Source organism: Actinia tenebrosa, unplaced genomic scaffold (assembly GCF_029948245.1).
Source record: "Actinia tenebrosa isolate PJP-AT-01 unplaced genomic scaffold, QUT_ActTen_1.0 PGA_scaffold1__47_contigs__length_23844297, whole genome shotgun sequence".
Classification (NCBI taxonomy): Eukaryota; Metazoa; Cnidaria; class Anthozoa; order Actiniaria; family Actiniidae; genus Actinia; species Actinia tenebrosa.
This window is the reverse complement of record NW_028292578.1, coordinates 10741290-10762160: the sequence shown is the minus strand read 5'-3', so window position 1 is coordinate 10762160 and position 20871 is coordinate 10741290. Positions and strand designations below refer to the sequence as shown.

The following is a 20871-nucleotide window of genomic DNA, read 5'->3' as shown; positions in this document are numbered from 1 at the left end:
AACCTATCGTTTTGTCCCCCAGATTGAGCTGATTCCAAAGTGCTGCAAGGGGTCTACAAAATATAAAAAGTGTATTAAGAAACTCCTAGCATATAACATAATACTATAAAAGGGTATGATACTAGTGATTATATGTTGTTAAAAAAAAAAAAATTCACATATTATAAGCATTTAAACGTACGTTTTTCAAAATCCCGAAACTGGTCTAAATTACGAATGTCCAGTGGATGTTCGTTAAATGTTTTGCAGCCATGTAGGAAAAGCATTTCCGAGCATATTCTGTCTTTATATGCTTGGCAACATTGCTGAATGAGCATTGCTTCTTGTGATTTTCTTGTGTTGATGAAGAGTGAAATGGTTTTCAAGGGCGGATCCAGGGGGAGGGTCGGGGGGGGGGGGGGGGGTCGCGACCCCCCCTGTCATTCCTGAGGTCAAATGGGCTTCCTGTGGTAAAAATGCGACTGGGGTTCCTTTGCCCACAAAATTTACCCCTGAGACCCCCCCCCCCCCTTCAAAAAACCCTGGATCCGCCCTTGGTTTTGAAGTGCTTCCCGAGTGTCTCCATAAAGACGAATTTTTCTAATCATCAAACAAGCACGTTCACTTGTGGCCCCACAGGTGAAGGGAGAGTATCATTGATTGCGGAACCATATCTTGACTTTGGAATATTATTTTCTTTGCCCGACCTGAAACTGCGATATAGTAGCTTGTTTTCATTGAAGAATTTCATGACTTGATCCGGTCTAACTATTATATATATATCACTGTATTTACCTGCAGTAAATAACTGGCAAGCTTTTTTTGGGCTCCCTGTGTTGGAGGCACATCAAAGCGAGGCTCGTATCTTAGCCGTATCTTAGCAACAAGAAACAGAAGTGGAAAAAGAGAAACAAAATGGCGACGGCCACAGAAACAAAACCTATTCCCGTCGTAAACAACGTAATCACAGACGAAGAAGTAACGTTTGGTAATGAAAAGGTAAAGACGAACATGTTTTCTAGTGTAATGCGTAATGTACGATGTTTTCTTTAACGTGTACATATGTTTTTATCGCAGCAAACCAATGGCAAACGATATGTTCCTGTCAGTATGGCCAAGACGCACAAGCTGCTGTGTGATAAACATTCGGTACGATGCTCTACACTTTCTAGTATGCATTTAGGAACGTTTTCAGAACGCACTTCATTTCATAAAGTTATAAACAGTTCAGTTTATTGATTTCGTTTTGAATTTCCACATTTCACAGACTGGTCTTGTTGAACGCCATCTTCGAGCTATCCACAGGCTGACCAAATATTTTAATCGTGGATTTGTATCTTTTGAACTTTTATAAACAGTTTAAGACACAGAAAGGAATGTTATCATGATAAATTATTTATTTCGTCCTAGTTCTTCACGATATTATTTATTACCGTAAAAAGATATATAGACCCCCTCGATGGGTTCTTGCTCTTGGAGTTAATATGTGTTGAAATATGTTTAAATTAAATTGTTTGATGTGTTACGTTGTTCTTTAACCCTGTGATAGCTAATGAAGGATGTAGAAATGGTTTCTGATATGCTAGTGATCTGTTCTGAAAGAATCAGTGTTGATCAAATTTATGAAAAACCACTGTGTGAGCTCATCAAAATATGCGGGTGAGTTTTATGAACACAGAATACCCTTTAATAGTACATCATGAGTAAACAGTCACCGCTGTTTAATCGAGACAACAGTAGTATTGCAACATGGAAATTGTACAATACACTGCCAAAAATCTTATATTTTTCAACCATCACTTCCCATCAGGGACTCTTCCATTATGATCACTCCACACACACTACCACTACATTCTATATTTGCAACATACAACACTCAACTCACATGTCGATTTTTATTCAACTTTATTGGGACTCTACAGAGTACAATTTGGGATTTAATTGTACTCCTTTAGTCCAATCGGAATCAAGTAATTTTGTTGAGTGTATTATAAAAATATGGAACAAACACCCTAGTGTCAAACGATTACTAATTTTTGTGCCCTTTTCCTTTTTAGCTTTCCTTTTATAAAAGAAAAATCTTCGGATGAATCGGTGTATGCAGAGTCTGTAGTCAACATGCTAACAGAATTGGGTATGTCTTATTTTGTCATACGTTTTTTTTATAACTAGATATAATTTATACTGTATTTATTTATAACACTGTTGACTTGCAGGGAATCTACTGAGGGTTCCTTCATCATCAGTAAGATTCACTCTTCTTGACTCATTAACCAGGTTATACTGTAAGCAGCCAAAACAAAGAATGATAGATGGTGAGAAACTAGTCACTGTTGTTTTTATTTGTTTGTTATTGGTGATTCAGGGTGATTATCTATCACAGCTGACTTGTACCTGACATACTGGCACAGCTGTCTAATAATGTTTGTTGAACTGTTAATTGTTTTCAATAATTTCCAAAAATCCAAATTATTCCTAACTATGATAGACTTTCAGGTATCAAGCCTTTCATATATTAGAGAACTGATAGATGTCAGTGGAATAGCAAGAACACTTACAGAGGTACACTTCATTCCAACTTTTTTATCTTTTTTGCTTTTTCCAGAAACTGGTATAAACTGGTTTCTTTTTTCAACTATTTTTGCATTGGTCCCAATGCACAGCAATACATACAGTGTTAAACCTATTTTTTAACTGACTTTATAACTGTATAATTTTATGCAATTACATATTTTTCTTTACAGTGCTTGGAGATGTTTGATGATCCAGAATTAAGAATTGAGATCATAAGAGTCCTTCAGCATTATTCTTCTTCAGGTGAATATGAGTTTTGAGATACATGTAGATGTACACTGTAGTACAACATTCTGTGCAATCAATCAATCAATCAAGGCAGTTGATTAAAAATAGTGAACTAGTAAAACAAAAGTTTTTGTTTGTAGTAAACTTTTTGATACTTCAGTTTCATCAGTTACTCTTGTTGCCCAGGGTTAGCCCATATTTTGTGTAAAGTGTTCACATGTTCCAGTGAAAGTCCGTGCAAAGTGGACCAGTGATGATGTAGTCAAAATAACAATGAAACCTTGTCTTCTTTTACTAATATTCAGACATTTTGCACAATTGCCTTTCTAAGGTCACTTTTATCAAAATTAGTTATATAAGTAAACTCAGATATAGGTCTCCCAACCTTCACACTGGGCAAAAAGTGCACCTAAAATTGGCATCCTTTCCCGACGAACACCTTTCCGGCTTACTTTCTAGTGGTCCTTTTAGATTTGCCAAACACCCTAAATGGTACCAAATTGCAGATCTGGATCTCTTAAAGGTACAATGAATATCCCCACCCTTTTCCAATTGCTTGTCCTCCGCAGGGACTTATGAAGTTGACTATCACTGGATCAAAAGTAAATGAATCTGTTGTGAATGATTTAGACTGTTTTTTTTTTTAAAATCTTTGACAATCTGATATTGTTATTAACTTTCAGCACTAAACTGTGATGACATGCTGTCAGCTGGTGCTGCTGGATTAATATGCAGTGGACTTAGTGATGAAGATCCTACTGGAAGGTAGTGTAACTACAATAGGACGTTTGCACGATGGCGTCATTGACCTCTACTACCAGACTCGCTTGCACACTTTCTTTTGTTCATTTAATTTGCACAAATTGTCTTACTATTCTCATGAGGAAAACCAAATTTAAATAAGAAAGAAATTTTGCGAAGCATCTTGGTAGTGGGAATCAAATGATGCCATCATGCAAATGTCCTATTCATGTATAAAAAGTTGATTAGTTCTTGACTTATAACCAATTGCTGAAGCTGTGAGCTATCTGCTGGAATCTTTCAATTTTTAAAACTGTCTTTTTTTTGTAGATTGATATTTTTATCTGTGGAAATCTTATGGAATCTTCTTGAGCATGGAACCAAGCAAATAGTAAGTTAACTATCAAAATTACAGGCATTTACCAGATTGATTCAATGATGCCTTTGTAATTATTGCAAGCCCTCATGATTTCAATAAAGCAATTGCTTGAGAGCTTGAAAGAACTTTACAGACTCTGTGTAACACTAGGCAAATGTGCTGGCAAACTTACAGTATTTCATAGGATTAAGGATTTGCAGGAAAAAGTTTTTAATATCAATACTGTACATCAGCTAATTTATTACTGTAGCATTTAATGCAATTGTAAATCATGGTTGTATATTTTTACAATTAGTGTTTTTTAACAGTTAAGGCTGTATCAAAAAAAATACAAGACCTTATGGTTAAATGTGATTCAATTTTTTGTCAATTGCCACATATCATATGAAGTAGTTTGTGAGTAGTACATTATGAAGTCCAGGAGAGATTTTTAAAATTATCCTTTGGGGATTAACTCATGTCCTTCATATTGAAATCTTTGTAACAAAAGAAGCTTGCATGACCAAATCGCACTAACTCACACATGAAAACTTGCGCAAAACTGTTGCAGAAAAAAGCATGACTGCATTACCTTTTAAATCAATTTTACCTAATAATAATTTCTTATGTTATATTCCAGGTTGCTGACCAATTGAACTGCAATGAATGTATCAGGTAAAACATAATTTACCCATGACTTGTATTGATCTGTTAACTACATACATATAATATAACCGCCAACCGGTTGGCTCAGTGGATTGAGCATCAGACTTTCGTGCGGGAGGCCATAGTTCAAGTCCTGGCCGGACCAGTACTCAGGGTCTTAAAATAACTGAGGAGAAAGAGTGCTGTCCTTGTAATTACATCTGCAAATGGTTAGACTTTCAATTGTCATTACTAACCAACATTGGAGAGACGTAAAAGAACCACTGAGGACGTAAAAAGAAACCCTGGCAGTGACCACCTTCAGTGCCTACACCTCATATTAACCATCTCTCATGCTCGTAAACTGCATAAAAGCAATCTGTCATTCACAACTCAATGCAGAGCACCTCTGATTATATCCATATAGAAAGGCGCTATATAAATCATAAATCATTATCACTGTCATTATGTCACTGCTACAACACATGTGCTTCCCTTGAATTTATATTTCGTTTTTATTTGCCATCATGATAGTGCTTTAAAGAATAGTTTTGTCAAGTACATGACACAAGGCTACAGTCATGCTGATCGACAGTTAAGGTAATAAATTTCATGCTTACAAGTAGTGAATAGGTATACGTTTTTGTCACATTTTGTGTATAGGGTATATGTTTTTGTCACATAATTTACATAAACCGGAAATGACATCATAAAACCGGAAATGACATCATAACAGACCAGACAATAAATCAGACAGTGTTAGGTTACATAAATGAATTTATTCTTTAAAAAAGATTAGGTTTACATCATTGTATTCTGGGTGTTTTCTTTCAAAGTCATGACATTGACACTGACATCTGCGACACATGCACTCCCCACATGGTTGATGTGTTTTGAATTTAACTGCCTCACTCACCAATACGATCTCAAAGAACGTGCAGTCTTCAATCAAAGCACTACCAAAAACAAGGTTTACCTGTGTTGCTGCTAATCATGGACACTCTTTTTAACAGCCAAGAATTTCAGTACAAAGCATTTTATTTGGCGCCTGTTTGTGCTTGCAATTACACTTCCCATTACTACTTCACCAAATCGGGAGGGACAAAGGACTGTTCTACATTACAGGATGCCCGCCAAAATGCAGACACCATTGTCTTTGTTTGCCGCTCCCTTTCACCCACGTGGTGTACCTTTCGATGCGTCATTGACAAACGTAATTACAGTGACCTTGAATGGCTTCAGTTCATTGAGTTTAAACAAAAGCAAGAAAACCAACACTTTCGTGGGCGTCAGGTTTCCAACGCTCATTGCTCCGCCTACGCTAGCTGTACTCCTCGCAATTGGGTAGAAATGAGCCTCAAGCACCGCCTCCCACTTACCGACACTATCATAAACCTAGAACCTCTCGATTCTCAGCTCACTTCGCCTCCCAACTCAGTGGTGTAAAGAAACAACGCTGTGTGTATCATGAGTACCGCTCAACATCAAACAAGAAGACTACGTGCACAACCACCCTTAACTCTGCCATTGGTCCAAAGTGCCACCCCAAGTGTGAGGAACATAATCTCTTTGCCAAGTTAAACGTCAGCCATTCTGAAAACAACTACAATCCCACCTTCTTCACTTGTAGTGCCAACTACCCTGACATCTCCTGCTCTAGTTTATCTGGTGTGATGAAATCGTTCCTGAACAACAGCAAGAACAAGAGCAAGAACAACCTCCCCCTGAGCAATACCATTAACAACTCCACGAACCCCCTGCCAAGCGCCCACGTGATAATAATCAACTGGCATGGTCTGGTGGTTCTCCACCTTACAACACCAAGTTTCAATTTCCCCCTCTACCTATGTTAAAACCTCCTTACCCTAAGGACACTAGGCCTCCCTCCAAGTACCTGACACCTGGCTTGTTTTAGAAACAATGTATTCCAGTCACTTTTTGCAAAATAAACTCATTTATGTAACCTAACACTGTCTGGTTTATTGTCTGGTCTGTTATGATGTTATTTCCGGTTTTATGATGTCATTTCCGGTTTATGTAAATTATGTGACAAAAACATATACCCCATACACAAAATGTGACAAAAACTTATACCTATTCACTACTCTTACATGTTATATAAAGTACTGTATGTTGCATTTTGCAGCTGCTTTATTTTGGTGATTACCAAGATTTTAGTTGCTTTGGGACTTTTATTGGACTGATTGTTGAATTATACATTCTTGATGTCAATGATCAAAGTTTCAGCAGTTTGACTTTTTATTAAATTGAATTTTCTAGAAATGACTTATTGGCCTTTACTTTGTTGGTGGCTGATTATTGTCAAGATGCACCATTTGTGGTAAGGTTTAAAGTGATCCTCAGGACAGATTTAAAATATTTATCCTATATTTGATAAGTCTGAGAAAAAATGCACTTTCACTGTGCCTGATATTATACTAGTGTATAATTCATTGTGCTGCTTAATGATCGCATAGACATTTAAATATGTCCGGTTAGCTGCCATTTGAGCTTATAATTTTTTAATAATATTTTTACAGGAAACTGGATATCTCAAGCTCCTGGTTCTCTTTGCCACATTCACAGAAGGTGATGGACTAACTATATAGTAAACTTGAATACTTTGAGACATATCACAAGTATAACACATACATGTCACTTACTGTACTGGCCAGGACTGCTCCACATAGGGAAAAACTTTGTGCCAGGTTTTGAATATATGGACCAAGGCCATTTAAGAATGTCAGAGGTTGTTTTCAAGACCAAGGACACAGTTTTTCCCTGTCTGTACTGACTTTAGGACAGCTAGTAAATAACTTATTTATTTACCCACCCTTTACTTTTTCCCATGCACCGGTGCAGACGACGTCGGCATACCAGACTGTGGGCAGATACTGAAAAAAATACTGCCTGCCCAAACAGTCAATCAGAATGCATGAGTTTTAGCATAATGAAGTGCAAAAAAATTAATGTTATTATTTGAATATACACTGCCTACCTGAAATATAGCAAAATCGTTGCAGCAGGTTTTTGTTCTTAGGCAAGAAATTATGAGGATTTAGTAACATACTATGTTGTTTTGCAGTTGTGTGTTTATAAAGTGACAAACAATCTTTTATTTTTTGTATTGACAGTAAAGAGCCACAATGAACTTGTGAGAAACCTCAAGCTATATCAGGTATGTATATTTAGACTAATTAATTAAACCTACAGTAGATGGGGCCATAGTAATATGAAGACAATTACAAAGGGTGTGAATAGTTAATTGATAGTCATCAGGATTGGAGGACTAAGGATTGAATACTCACTAGATGTTCAGCAAGGCTTGCCCAATGTTCATTAAGGGTTGAATAATCTCAAGGGTTGATCATGGTTAGCTAAGGGCTTGGATGGTCATCAAGTATTTATCAGTCCCTAGTGATGATTTAAGCCCACCAGACTTTGGAGATCAGGCTCCTAACAACCATCAGATCCGAGTGATTAAATAATAAACCTAGCATACAGTTCCTGGTCACCATCAGGCACTTGATAACCATCATATTCTGTTGATAATCTGGAACCTTCATGTAGCTGTACATGTAGCAACCATCAGATCCTAGTAACAACCAGATCCATGACAGCCATCAGATATCACCAGGGACTGATGTTTTTATACTAGTTATACTGTAGTTTATAAAGGGTTGACCACTGAGGTATTATTGTGGATGGTTGCTAAGGGTTGACCACTAAGGTCTAGCCTGCCTGCAGCTGGACTTTTCTCTTGTATAGCCCAGACTTAACAGTTAGTTAGTTTGGCTGCACGCAAGCTACTAAGGTCTGATGATTGCTAAGGGTCTAATTACTAAAGCCACAAAATTACCAGGTACCATTTGTTTCTAAAGTTCTGATTACCAAGTTCTGATAGTTGTGAAGGGTCTGACAACCGAAGTTCTTATGATTGCTAAGAATCATAACTAAGGTCTGATGGTTGCTAAGGGTTTGATCATTAAGGTCGGATGGTTGTTAAGGGTTTGATCAATAAGGTCGGATGGTTGCTAAGGGTTTGATCATTAAGATCTGATGGTTGCTAAGGGTTTAATCACTAAGGTCTGATGGTTGCTAAGGGTCTGACAACTAATGTCTGATGGTTGCTTAGGGATTGATCACTATGGTCTGATGGTTGCTAAGGGTTTGATCACTAAGGTCTGATGGTTGCTAGGTGTCTGATCACCAAGTTCTGATGGTTGCTAAGGGTTTGATCATTAAGGTCGGATGGTTGCTAAGGGATTGATCACTATGGTCTGATGGTTGCTAAGGGTTTGATCATTAAGGTCTGGTGGTTGCTAAGGGTCTGATCACCAAGGTCTGATGGTTGCTAAGAGTCTGATCACCAAGGTCTGATGGTTGCTAAGGGTCTGATCACCAAGGTCTGATGGTTGCTAAGGATCTGATCACCAAGGTCTGATGGTTGCTAAGGGTCTGATTACCAAGGTCTGATGGTTGCTAAGGGACTGATGATCACTAGTTTTCCTCAATTTACTAATTCGAAATTTATCCAACAATTTTTATTCATCTTACTGTTTGAAACTAGCAGGAATCAATCACTACTAGAGTTTTTGTTTTGATATTTTTTTATAGAACCATGAAGACTTTGAACTGAAGAAACTGATGATGAATGCATTGGTAGTTTTGAGTAGAGATCCAACTGCTACGAATGTAAGTGCTTTAGTGATCATAATGATATCATCAGACCTGCTGACAATGTCCACTTCTCTTCAGAGGATTTTGATGATTATATTTTGATGTGTGTAATATGTTTTTTCAATTGTTTGTTTTTGCACCTTCTTATTCTGTAAACAAGTCACTGTACACCTCTGTTTATTGAAATTTCACACGGTCTTCACTGTTATTTATAGGGTTGTATATTTGATAAAGATAAGAGTTTATTTTGCTCAAAAATTGAATAATTTACAAACATTTATATAGAAAAGAAACATAGAATAATGCTTGTCTTAGAGCGGTTTTTATTAATCCATGAAAAAAAGCTAACTTTAGTTTTGTCGAAAATGAAAATCAGTATTAGTGTTTTTCAAGTGGTTAGGAATGTCTTTTCAGAGGTCAATAATATTATCGCCATATGTGCAGTCATTTGCTTGTCTGTATTCGCACTCGTGATTTATTTTAGTGCTCCTCCATGCCAATATTGCATAATAAGATTATAATAAATGTACTAACTCGATGAATTCTAGCAAGCATGGAGCGGTCCCCATGTACTTCATGTACTTAAACGATTTATTTATTTGATGGCAGTGCATTGCCTGATTTTCTTGTGTCGACTGTTATCTTGATCAGTACGTTATTATGAAAACAGACTTGGTGATAATAATTTATACTTGGGCAATATATTTTAGATTATGTCTGAAGGGCGTGTGTTGCTAGCATTATTGGCCTATGTACGTCCTAATGATAATCCATCTTCAACGGAATGGTCCCCTGCTCAGTTTGAAGAGCTCCAGCTTCAGGTGAGTAAAGATTTTTATGACTTTAACATGCTCATTCAATTTGCAATGGACTTAATCCATCTAGGCATAATATTTTCCCAATTCAGATCATTTGTTATTCCAGTGAGAATAGAAGTCTTCGTTTGCATCCATACTATTGTGTCTCTTCATGCATAAGCATTGGACAAAGAATAATACTCTAGTGAATAACACGTCTTTTGAAATGGGAAAACAGAGGATTACATCTATTTACCAAGGGATATGATGGAAAATCACAAAATAGTATTCATCATGGCTTAAATGAACAAAACGTTAAAAAGCATTCTCAAAAACAAACCATGAGATAATAAGACACACGGTTTGCTTGCAACCTACCATTTCTCTACTAGCTTTCTTGCCACGTAGATTCAGCATGCAGCCTGATATTTTCTATAATGTGTATGTGTCTTCGATATTGAAATCGTTCTACTCGTTACAGGCCCTTGACACATTGGCCAGTATAGCACCATTGTCTATTGATGATTACATGACATGCCAGGGGAATACTAGATTATTAATGTTACTGGAATGGTGTGTAGGTCAAGGTTAGTATTGATTCAGTTGTTTTGAATACTTTGGTATTTGGCTGTTGCAGCTGGGTTTTTTTAAATTTTTCATTGTGTTTTTTATTTCATTTTTCACGGTTTTAAAGTGTGTATAGAAGGTGACATTATAGCTGTGTACAAAAGTAGTACCTCTGACCCATGGATTACGGGAGACTAGTACATGTTTGGGGTGTGGCCTAAAATAGATTAGTTTTGTGTTTGTACAATAGGCCATCAGTGTCCTCAGCATAAGTAGGCCCATAGTCAGATCTCCTTTATGTTAAACCTTGTGTTGAGATCAGGAATAAGAAAGACGTTTCCAGAGGGAGCATCGACCCTAATTCATTTATTATTGGATTGATATATACTTTCAGCTGATTATGGTGGCCATGGCAATAGTTTCTTTGGCAGTGGTGGTCGTGGTAATAAAAGAGCTCAAATGCGCTTCTGTTTGAGGTTGCTTCGAAGTATGTGTTCAGCTGGAGATGATGCTGTCAATCAAGACATGGTGGACCAAGGGACTATAGATCAACTAGTTGGTATGTATCTGCTATGACTGTCTGGCTTGAGTGTCATATCAGAAGCCATCCACGGCAATCAGTGGGATGGTGTGGGTAATTAATATGGAAAACAAATTTCTATAATTTATATATATTTTTGGGTTAAAATCAGGTAAAAAAGGGTTAAGGTAAAGGCAATTATTCTACTTTGATAACGCTGGGAGTGGTTGTCCAATTCCCCTAAGCTAGATATCGCCAGGGGCTCTGATATAAAGTGCTTGAAGGTGCGTCCTTTACCCCCTCAGGCTATCAGTGCTCCTATTACGGGCATTTAAAGCCCTAGCTACACAAAACAGAGAGAAGAACAAAAAAGAAGTGGCGGAGATATTGATGATCGAACCTTGGACCTCCCAGGTGGACCTCCAGCTCTTAATGCCGCGCACTAATCAACTGGGTTACGCTTACTCCTATAAGGGTCCTTTAAATGTGAATCAACACTTTTTTCCAGGAATCCTTTTGAACGCAAGTACGAGTTCAGATGACAATGACTTGATAGACATTGAAATGCAGTGTGACATGCTCTTTATTGTTTCAACGCTTTGTGAGGGCGATCCTCATAGAAAGGTAATTTATGCCCAGCTTGCTGTGGTGCTCACGGGGGAAGTGAGTTCCAGCAGAAATAACGGCTGATATCTACTACTCTTGCCAGTATTGCTAACTTGTCCACGTGGTACAGCATTGGCATCACGTGGTAGAACATTGGCATCACGTGGACGATTTAAATTTCACTTGCAGTTAACATACCAGACGCTACGAAAGCGATAAAAAAACTGCCTCGGTCTACTGGGAAGAATAGTAATCTGTGAAGCCGCATGTATAGGGGCTTAGATTGAAGGAGACAATCTGATTGTTTATGGAATGTATCAAAATAGTGAGTCTGAAATGTTCTCATGTTTTCTTGCTGTTTACTGATTAAAGGAGCTGTTTGGTGTCAATGGCGTTAGAGTTGCCATCGAGTATTTGAAAAAAGGTCCAAGCAGAATAAACAGCCCTCTGGGATATCACAAGCTTTCCCTTGCTACCGTGGACTGTGTGTGGTAAGAAACACTCACTGCTTTTATATATATTGGTACCACAGGTGGCATAGCGAAGAGAGTGCTCCCATCTCACCAGTGGATGAAGAGCCACTCTGTGGAAATACCACTGTTAAATCTCATTTATTTTATATATAGTTATTTTTATATTGGTCTGATCAGGTACATAAAAACCCCATAAGAAAAAGTACCTTGTGGCTGACCTGTTTCGTGACAATGTTATTTGTCAAAATTGTTCAAACCAAGAGTGAAAACATTGTTTATTTGTCGTTGTTGTTGTTTTTTATTTATTTATTTATTTTATTTATTGCCTGTCTGTCTTGTTAGAATGTTGATTGTTGTTAATTAGATGTTTAGTTCAGTTCGACCAAATCCCTGACAATGACCAGTTCCCTGTAAGCAGTCTCTCCTCTTTGTCTCCCTTCATTGGCGGCGGAGATGAGGGAGACTGCCTATCAGTCCCCATCCACTCCCCCTCTGCTAACAGGGAAAATGAACATTGATCAGTGTGGATATTCACTCAGGTCTGCCATATTGGGATGCTACATCACAGAGGAAATGTTTTTGGAACATGAAGGCATATTTCTTCTCCTCGATCTTCTGGAGGTAAGTCGGCCGGTTTTCGTGGCGGACTGCCAATGAATATAATCCTCAAGGTTGATTTATCGTGTTTTTTCTTCTACACAGATCTGCCCTAGCACGATGCAAAATGTGATTTTAGGATGTCTGGTAGATCTTTGTGAGAACCAAAAGGTTTGTATAACGACTGTTTAATCAATTCGAGAAAACATAGCTGTTCTATACCGTTTCCATCTGACACTGACACCAACTCTCTACCTTCTCCAGTCTTTGGGTCACATGTTGGCTTGGCGAGGGAAAGAGGAACTAACTGTTGGAAAACTTTTGGTTTGTCTTTGGCAAAGAGAAGAAACGCATATGGGAGTTGCTCGTGACAGCAATGGGGGGATTTCTGGTCAGTATGAACAACGGCTTGAATAAGTCAGTATAAGATACGCGTGTTTTATTTCTGGTCAGTATGAACAACGGACTTGAATAAGTCAGTACAAGATACGCGTGTTTTATTTCTGGTCAGTATGAACAATGGCTTGAATAAGTCAGTACAAGATACGCGTATTTTATTTCTGGTCAGTATGAACAACGGCTTGAATAAGTCAGTATAAGATACGCGTGTTTTATTTCTGGTCAGTATGAACAACGGCTTGAATAAGTCAGTATAAGATACGCGTGTTTTATTTCTGGTCAGTATGAACAACGGCTTGAATAAGTCAGTATAAGATACGCGTGTTTTATTTCTGGTCAGTATGAACAACGGCTTGAATAAGCCAGTATAAGATACGCGTGTTTTATTTCTGGTCAGTATGAACAACGGCTTGAATAAGTCAGTATAAGATACGCGTTTTATTTCTGGTCAGTATGAACAACGGCTTGAATAAGTCAGTATAAGATACGCGGGTTTTATTTCTGGTCAGTATGAACAACGGCTTGAATAAGTCAGTATAAGATACGCGTGTTTTATTTCTGGTCAGTATGAACAACGGCTTGAATAAGTCAGTATAAGATACGCGTGTTTTATTTCTGGTCAGTATGAACAACGGCTTGAATAAGTCAGTATAAGATACGCGTGTTTTATTTCTGGTCAGCATGAACAACGGCTGGAATAAATCATTACAAGATACGCGCGTTTTATTTTAGTAATAACTCGAACAAATTGCCCTTCATTTCAGATCCTAAAAAGCCCTTGATGGGTGCATTACAAGAAAGGCAAGGAGTGATAGCTTTACCTGCTGACCGTCCCAGCCAAGCAATAGTAGACGTGTCTGAGAACATGCGTGCAAAAATTTTTGCTTTGTTCTGTAAGATAGGTATGTTATCCATCTCGTAAAAATGATTCGCTTCTAATTCGCCTTTCAGCGGTATTTATGTGGTTTCTGTCTCATATGCGAGTGCAGTTGGATTTTGGTTCTCTTCTGTGCTTTGAGGGTTTTTTTCCTGTTGAAAATCAACTTCTAAGACGCAATTTGATCTTTGAACTTTCCACTTTGAACTAGCTAGTGTACGCGCGCTCTTTCCTTTTGTTGTTTTAAACACTAAAAACGTGAAGTTTTTTATCGTTTTTAGTGATCAAAACAACAAAGGAAATAATAGTTGACGGACGGGACTAGGGAAAGGCGAAATTCAAACTGCATCCGGTTTCTAAAAGTAGCCCAACTGGGAATGTGCATGGCGTGTGTGATATTAAGAAGTTTCCCTCTCTTATTTATGCTTGGTACAGTGCACTGTTGATACAGTCCTTTGACTAAACGTTGTCGTTTGATCGGCTTCATCTCTACGCGCCTAGACCGAAAAGGATCATAAGGATAATTAATTCACAGTTACTAGCTGCCGCATATGTTATCTAACACGTCTTGAGCTCGCTGTTTTCGATCCCATTTAATTTGCTGAAACCATGCCTCGAGCTTACGGCGAAGATTTAAACTGGCGAGCAGTTGGGATGACACAATATCTGGGTAATTTACCCGTTTTCCTTTTCGGTCTAGTCGCGTAGGGATGATTCGATCAACGACAACGTTTAGTCAAAGGACTGTATGCAACTTGCAAAACGTGATTCCTCTTACCATCCTACTGACTGGTGATTTATTTATGTAGGGTTTAACGCTGTTCCAGGGTTATCGCCTGTTGATTACGTTACTGTCGCAATCATTGAAAAGTACCTCGACTTCAAGGTAAAGGATGATTTATGTTAACAGACGTGTGATCATTTTGCACATCAGTATACTTGACACTAAAGCACCTTAGTGCTTAAAAAACTCTCATAAAGTTCAAAGAATATCCCTACAAAAATCTATTTGTTCATACAAAATAATTTTTTTTTAAAAACCGACATAACGTAGATTTTTAGAAGTTTTTTCGAACAAGCTCATAAAAAGTATAGATTCCCCTGCAAAATTTGAGGGTTTCGCCCTACTTGAAGCTGAAAACGTGTATGGTTCTTCGATAAAATCCTAAAGATTATTCAGCGGTTTTTGAGCGCTCAAATCGAACGGTCAAAAGTAGGCAGTCACAAGGTCCAAAGAGGATTTGCATCACCACATGATGGCAGCCATGACAGGAGGCAGGAACAATTGAATTTGGTATAATCTGGCTTAAGTAAGAAAAACTTCAGTTTCCCAGGGAAAAGACTGTCGTTCTGCCTCCTGTCATTGCTACCATCGTACTTGTCTTCGATTTACAAGGGTAGCATACAAACGGATGGCCCACATTCCATGATCAAATTGGAATTTAAAAGCTGATAAAAAGCCGGAGAGAAAACCCCGAGAGAACCAATACCTGTAATGGTGAGTCTGGGCATCGAACCCATGACAACAACGGCGCATTGCCAGTGCACAACGTTCTTGCTCATACCTTGATCATGATAGTACATTGACAAGAAACCTATGATGACATGCATATTGTAATTCGTTGTTGTAATGCTGTCTTGTTACGACGCAGATGTCAGAAACATGGAGAGAAATTAAAGAAGAACTAGAACAAGAAAATATTCGACCAGTTACACCTGACGCGGAATGTTTAAACGAAATCACCAAGATACTTGACGAGAGAACCTATGGAATAGCAGCAGCTCAGGTATGTTTGTTTATGGCTTTGTGTCGCTCTACTTTAGGTTATTAACAGAATATTTTATTTGTTGCTATTATTTTCCAGGTTCAATTGGTGCAGGATGAACGAAGTCAGGAGCTCATCGGGGAGGAGGAACACTACGAAACGGTTGGTACTGTGGGCAATAAAGTACCACTGGCACTGTTTGCGTTTTGATAACTATATTAGTAGTATAGTAGTATGGTAGGGTGTCGCAGTGTCCTCTGCATATGACGTCACTAATATAGAACCTGACAAACTTACCCTTTTGAATGTATTAGTAGTATAGTAGTATGGTAGGGTGTCGCAGTGTCCTCTGCCTATGATGTCACTACTAATATAGAACCTGACAAACTTACCCTTTTGAATGTATTAGTAGTATAGTAGTATGGTAGGGTGTCGCAGTGTCCTCTGCCTATGACGCCACTACTATTATAGAACCTGACATTCTTCACCCTTTTGAATGTATTAGTAGTATAGTAGTATGGTAGGGTGTCGCAGTGTCCTCTGCCTATGACGCCACTACTATTATAGAACCTGACAAACTTCACCCTTTTGAATGTATTAGTAGTATAGTAGTATGGTAGGGTGTCGCAGTGTCCTCTGCCTATGATGTCACTACTAATATAGAACCTGACAAACTTACCCTTTTGAATGTATTAGTAGTATAGTAGTATGGTAGGGTGTCGCAGTGTCCTCTGCCTATGATGTCACTACTAATATAGAACCTGACAAACTTACCCTTTTGAATGTATTAGTAGTATAGTAGTATGGTAGGGTGTCGCAGTGTCCTCTGCCTATGACGCCACTACTATTATAGAACCTGACATTCTTCACCCTTTTGAATGTATTAGTAGTATAGTAGTATGGTAGGGTGTCGCAGTGTCCTCTGCCTATGACGCCACTACTATTATAGAACCTGACAAACTTCACCCTTTTGAATGTATTAGTAGTATAGTAGTATGGTAGGGTGTCGCAGTGTCCTCTGCCTATGATGTCACTACTAATATAGAACCTGACAAACTTACCCTTTTGAATGTATTAGTAGTATAGTAGTATGGTAGGGTGTCGCAGTGTCCTCTGCCTATGACGCCACTACTATTATAGAACCTGACATTCTTCACCCTTTTGAATGTATTAGTAGTATAGTAGTATGGTAGGGTGTCGCAGTGTCCTCTGCCTATGACGCCACTACTATTATAGAACCTGACATTCTTCACCCTTTTGAATGTTTACACGTGCTGAAGGAACGACGTCTTTTTACCACCTAGTCAACCAAAAGGCAGGAAAGCCGTTCAATATTCTTTTACTTTAGTTGGTATTTCACTTTTTCTTGCCGTTTATAATCATTGGTATGGAATAAGATACTATCTAGTTAGCTAGTAGTTAATCTAAATGTATGTATGTTCACTGTATTACAGATCAAGGAGAATCATCGTCAGGAAGAGAAGTCTTATAGAGATTTCTGTGACTATGTTACCAGAACATCAGATTATTCAGCACTCATCGTAAGTGAAGCATAATGCCACTTTTCCTGTAATAATAGTCGCCTAAAACACTAGTTACTGAATAGAAAGAATTGGTATTTTTCCTTGTTCGGTTCATTTCAGATTATGTAAAGCTAAAGTTTTTGTTTGCTCCAAAAACCTGCTTCTTGCCAACTTTTTGGCAATTTCATGAACCTCTAGGGGCGTGGCGAGAGGTTAGACCGTTCCAATCCCCAACAAAAAAGTGACTTAAAAGTCGTAGACTTTTCTTGTTTTCGTTGTTGTGAAAGACTAATTTGTTATTTATTTAATAGTTTTTCTTTGGATATGACGAGGAGAGACTTTTGATCCTCCCATCTTGGCGCCGAAATTTCATTTACTCATGCGAGATTATGGACTTTGAAATCTTTCTAAATATCACCAAAATCTTCGGTTGGTATGGCGTTGTTTATGTATTGACTACTATCTAATGCTGTTGTTGTACGCATTTAGGCTGCAAAACAAAGACAATTCCATATTATCGATAATTCACGATTTCAAGGAAGACTACATAGTGGGTAAGTCAACAAGTAGTAGTATCACAGGGCAACTGAATTGCCCCAAACAAGGTCTGCATGCAACAACTATTTTTACAATAACTTACAAATTTCTTGCGCGCTGATTGGTTATTTTTTATCATCAATAAGAGGACAGACAGATAAAGCTGAAGTCAATGAGCGCGCGCTCTTTCTGTTGGTTATTTTGATCGCTAAAAATGAGAAGTTTTTATCGTTTTTGTTATTGTAAAAAACAAATAGATATCAGTTTTTTATGTGTCTGTCCTCTTATTGACGGTACATTTTCGCCATCACATTGTCAAAGTAGTATGCGGATCCACTCGGTACGCCTCGTGACAATGTGATGCAATGCAATTTATCGTCAATAAGAGGACAGACACATAAAAAACTGATGTCTATTTGTTAAAAATATACGATGCTATTATGGAAATATAAAAGAAATCACACTGTTTCTTGATGGAATTTTTGGCATTACTTTAGTATTTCCATGTTAGCCTCGTATTCAAGACAATTTTGGGAAGGGTCCATCGAGGATGTCATTTCTTTCATATATTAGCGTAAGCTATTTAGAAGTATTAGTATTAGCGTAAGCTATTTAGAAGTAAAAATAAACTTTTGACATCTTAGTTTTTTGTTTGTGTACAGCGAGTTCGATCATGGAACCCTTCAAGAAAACTTGCAAGCGACGGTAAATATGTGCTCTAGTTTACTTTTTTTTAAGGGACCAGACCTTGTATGGCTACTATTTAATGCATTTATCTTGACACTGGGACAAAGCACGCGTTTTTTTGTTCCCTTTCCGATATTCACTTGGAATTAACTTGTCGTAAAATAAATATGGAAATCCCTTTTCTTTGTTCTCATCTTTTCCTCTATTATTCACAGGTGTTTTGTGGACGTAAAATCAATGTAGAGAGTACACCATTAGAATTTTCAAAAAGCCATTCTGTGTCCATGGACGACCATGGCAAACGCCTATCGTTGGTAACGGTAAGTAATTTCTCTTTTATTACTTACTAGTAACATATATTAGTAGTGTTTAAAAAACGAGTAGGAGTGTTTTATCAGGTATAAAACACGATCTACGAGTTTTTTGAACTGCTTAAAACACTCATGAACAATTTATAAGATTTTGGTTCAACTGGAGCCACCATACACGTCACGAACATGGATTTTTATACTTCGATAGAGATTTGACGTCACGGGCATGCGCAACCAGATTCAATAGAAGCTCCCACACGTTGGATATTGCGTGCCAAGGCAAAGACAGGCACGTTAGTCAAAGATCATTAGGGTTGACTACGGGCCTTGATGAAGCTCTGTCTTCATCTAAACTTGGATGCATACTTCATCCCTGATGAAGTCATCCTCATAGTATTCGAGTAGTCTTTATATAAAATCACTTGAATACTAATGAAGAGGACTTTATCGGGTATAAAGGTTCATGCGCGTGACGTGTATGGTGGCTCCAATTGGACCACAAGCTTATGAATTATTAATGAGTTTTCTAAGGTTATTTAACGGCCAAGAGGTCGGAATAGGAAAAACCTGTTGCAAATACCGCCCGCTCGCTCAAACAATCAGAACGCGCATTTTTTAGGATACCGGCTAGAAAAAAATTCTAATTAGTTGTATGGTACGGGTCTGTGTTGGATGCATGAGTGAGAAATGCAAGACTCCTTACAGACTCAACACTAATACTTGTCTTCTTCTTGCAGCAGTGACAAGGAGGATGCTTGGGCAAAATCTACACTTGATTCGAGTTCTTGTTATAACAATTGTAGTCTTGATGTGGGAAGTGGTTGGCTGTAAATATTTTGTACATGTATTCGATGACTGACGGATGCTTTGTAAATAAAACACTGTTACCTCTGTAGAGTTCGATATTTGTCTTTTCCTTATTGTCAGACCCATTTACTACCCGAAGTGTTATCGAACGGTGACAAATACATCCACTTCTGCTGTCTGTTTGGACCCTAATGCGAGAGATAAGCGTCTGGTTGGTAAATCTTTCCAGCGATTTTGAGTCAATGGCTTCGCACATGAAAATTATTCTAATTGCACCTTCCTGCGCGTCTATAGGAGACTATGTAAGTAATATTGATTGTTCTGATGACATTAGTTGTATATTTTTGATAAAGGTATTTTTAGGTATACAATTTAGTAAGAAAACTAGAGTTTACAGTTTTCATAAGACTTGATGATGTTGTCGAAATGACAGCAAAACGTTGTCTTTTACAACTAGTTTTCTTACTAAAGTATATTGTCATAACTATTTAATTATTTCCCAAACAGTAGAAATAAGTAGAAAGTAGACGTTTTGCTGCAGTTAACTTTTCCGCTTTTGTTACTGCCAAAGAAAGATATCCACTTTGCTTAAATTTGAACTATTGTTATCGCGAAAGAGAAGAAACTACCCCCCCCCCCCCCCCCCAAACACACACATTTTTCCAAAATGCAGCGATAAATGACATACACTCCTTTGCATGACTCAGATGCATAGGATATTTTCAAGTAATCTTTCAAGGATGAGTGCGAGTGCTTCATTTTGGTTTCCAAACACGAGCAAACATTTGAAAGCACGAGGCCGTAGGCTGAAAGTTTTTATCGTTTTTGAGTGTTTGGAAACCCTAATGAAACACGAAGCATGAGTTTTTGGTGTTACCTCTCTGAGTTAATAATTTATTATGCAGGAAAAGCAGTTTCCTTGTTTTTACTGTGTTATTAATTTAATATACGTAAAGCAGTTGTATGGGAAAAACATTAATAAAATATAGATCCAACCCAACTTTGTCAGCAAATTCATCGTTGGGATAGTTGGTAACGCTCTAGACTCTTACGCCAAGGGTCTCAGGTTCGAGATCATGGTAAGTCCAAGGAAAAAAAAAAAAAAAAAAGTAATTACGTAAGTAGATAGTAGATAGAAGTATGAAAAGTAAGCAATAGAGGGGAGAGAGTTAGAGAAATGAAGCAAATGCGTGGAAAGT

At 37.9% G+C, this 20871-nt stretch overlaps 1 protein-coding gene across 1 annotated transcript; it reads left to right on the top strand.

Annotated features, from left to right (window-relative positions):
• Nucleotides 1-876: 876 nt before the first annotated feature.
• LOC116295793 (cilia- and flagella-associated protein 69) lies at nucleotides 877-19768 on the top strand. Its single transcript, XM_031703721.2, has 33 exons — nucleotides 877-978; nucleotides 1057-1128; nucleotides 1247-1312; nucleotides 1529-1638; nucleotides 2037-2113; nucleotides 2196-2294; nucleotides 2468-2541; nucleotides 2724-2796; nucleotides 3465-3546; nucleotides 3853-3913; nucleotides 4521-4555; nucleotides 5060-5125; nucleotides 6806-6866; nucleotides 7066-7114; nucleotides 7660-7703; nucleotides 9143-9220; nucleotides 9916-10026; nucleotides 10484-10589; nucleotides 10964-11128; nucleotides 11598-11713; nucleotides 12068-12186; nucleotides 12708-12789; nucleotides 12871-12936; nucleotides 13030-13156; nucleotides 13929-14066; nucleotides 14851-14927; nucleotides 15694-15828; nucleotides 15907-15969; nucleotides 17262-17348; nucleotides 17820-17884; nucleotides 18530-18572; nucleotides 18770-18874; nucleotides 19603-19768. The coding sequence occupies exons 1-33, from the start codon at nucleotides 895-897 to the stop codon at nucleotides 19606-19608; spliced, it is 2742 nt and encodes a 913-aa protein (XP_031559581.2). The 5' UTR covers nucleotides 877-894; the 3' UTR covers nucleotides 19609-19768.
• The last annotated feature ends 1103 nt before the right edge of the window (nucleotides 19769-20871 follow it).

Excerpts from the sequence above, each read along its gene's own strand:
- LOC116295793 (XM_031703721.2), top strand. The coding sequence starts at position 895 with ATGGCGACGGCCACAGAAACAAAACCTATTCCCGTCGTAAACAACGTA. Across the intron at positions 10,027-10,483 it reads TTGAAGAGCTCCAGCTTCAG|GCCCTTGACACATTGGCCAG; the intron begins GTGAGTAAAGAT and ends TACTCGTTACAG. Across the intron at positions 18,573-18,769 it reads AAGAAAACTTGCAAGCGACG|GTGTTTTGTGGACGTAAAAT; the intron begins GTAAATATGTGC and ends TATTATTCACAG.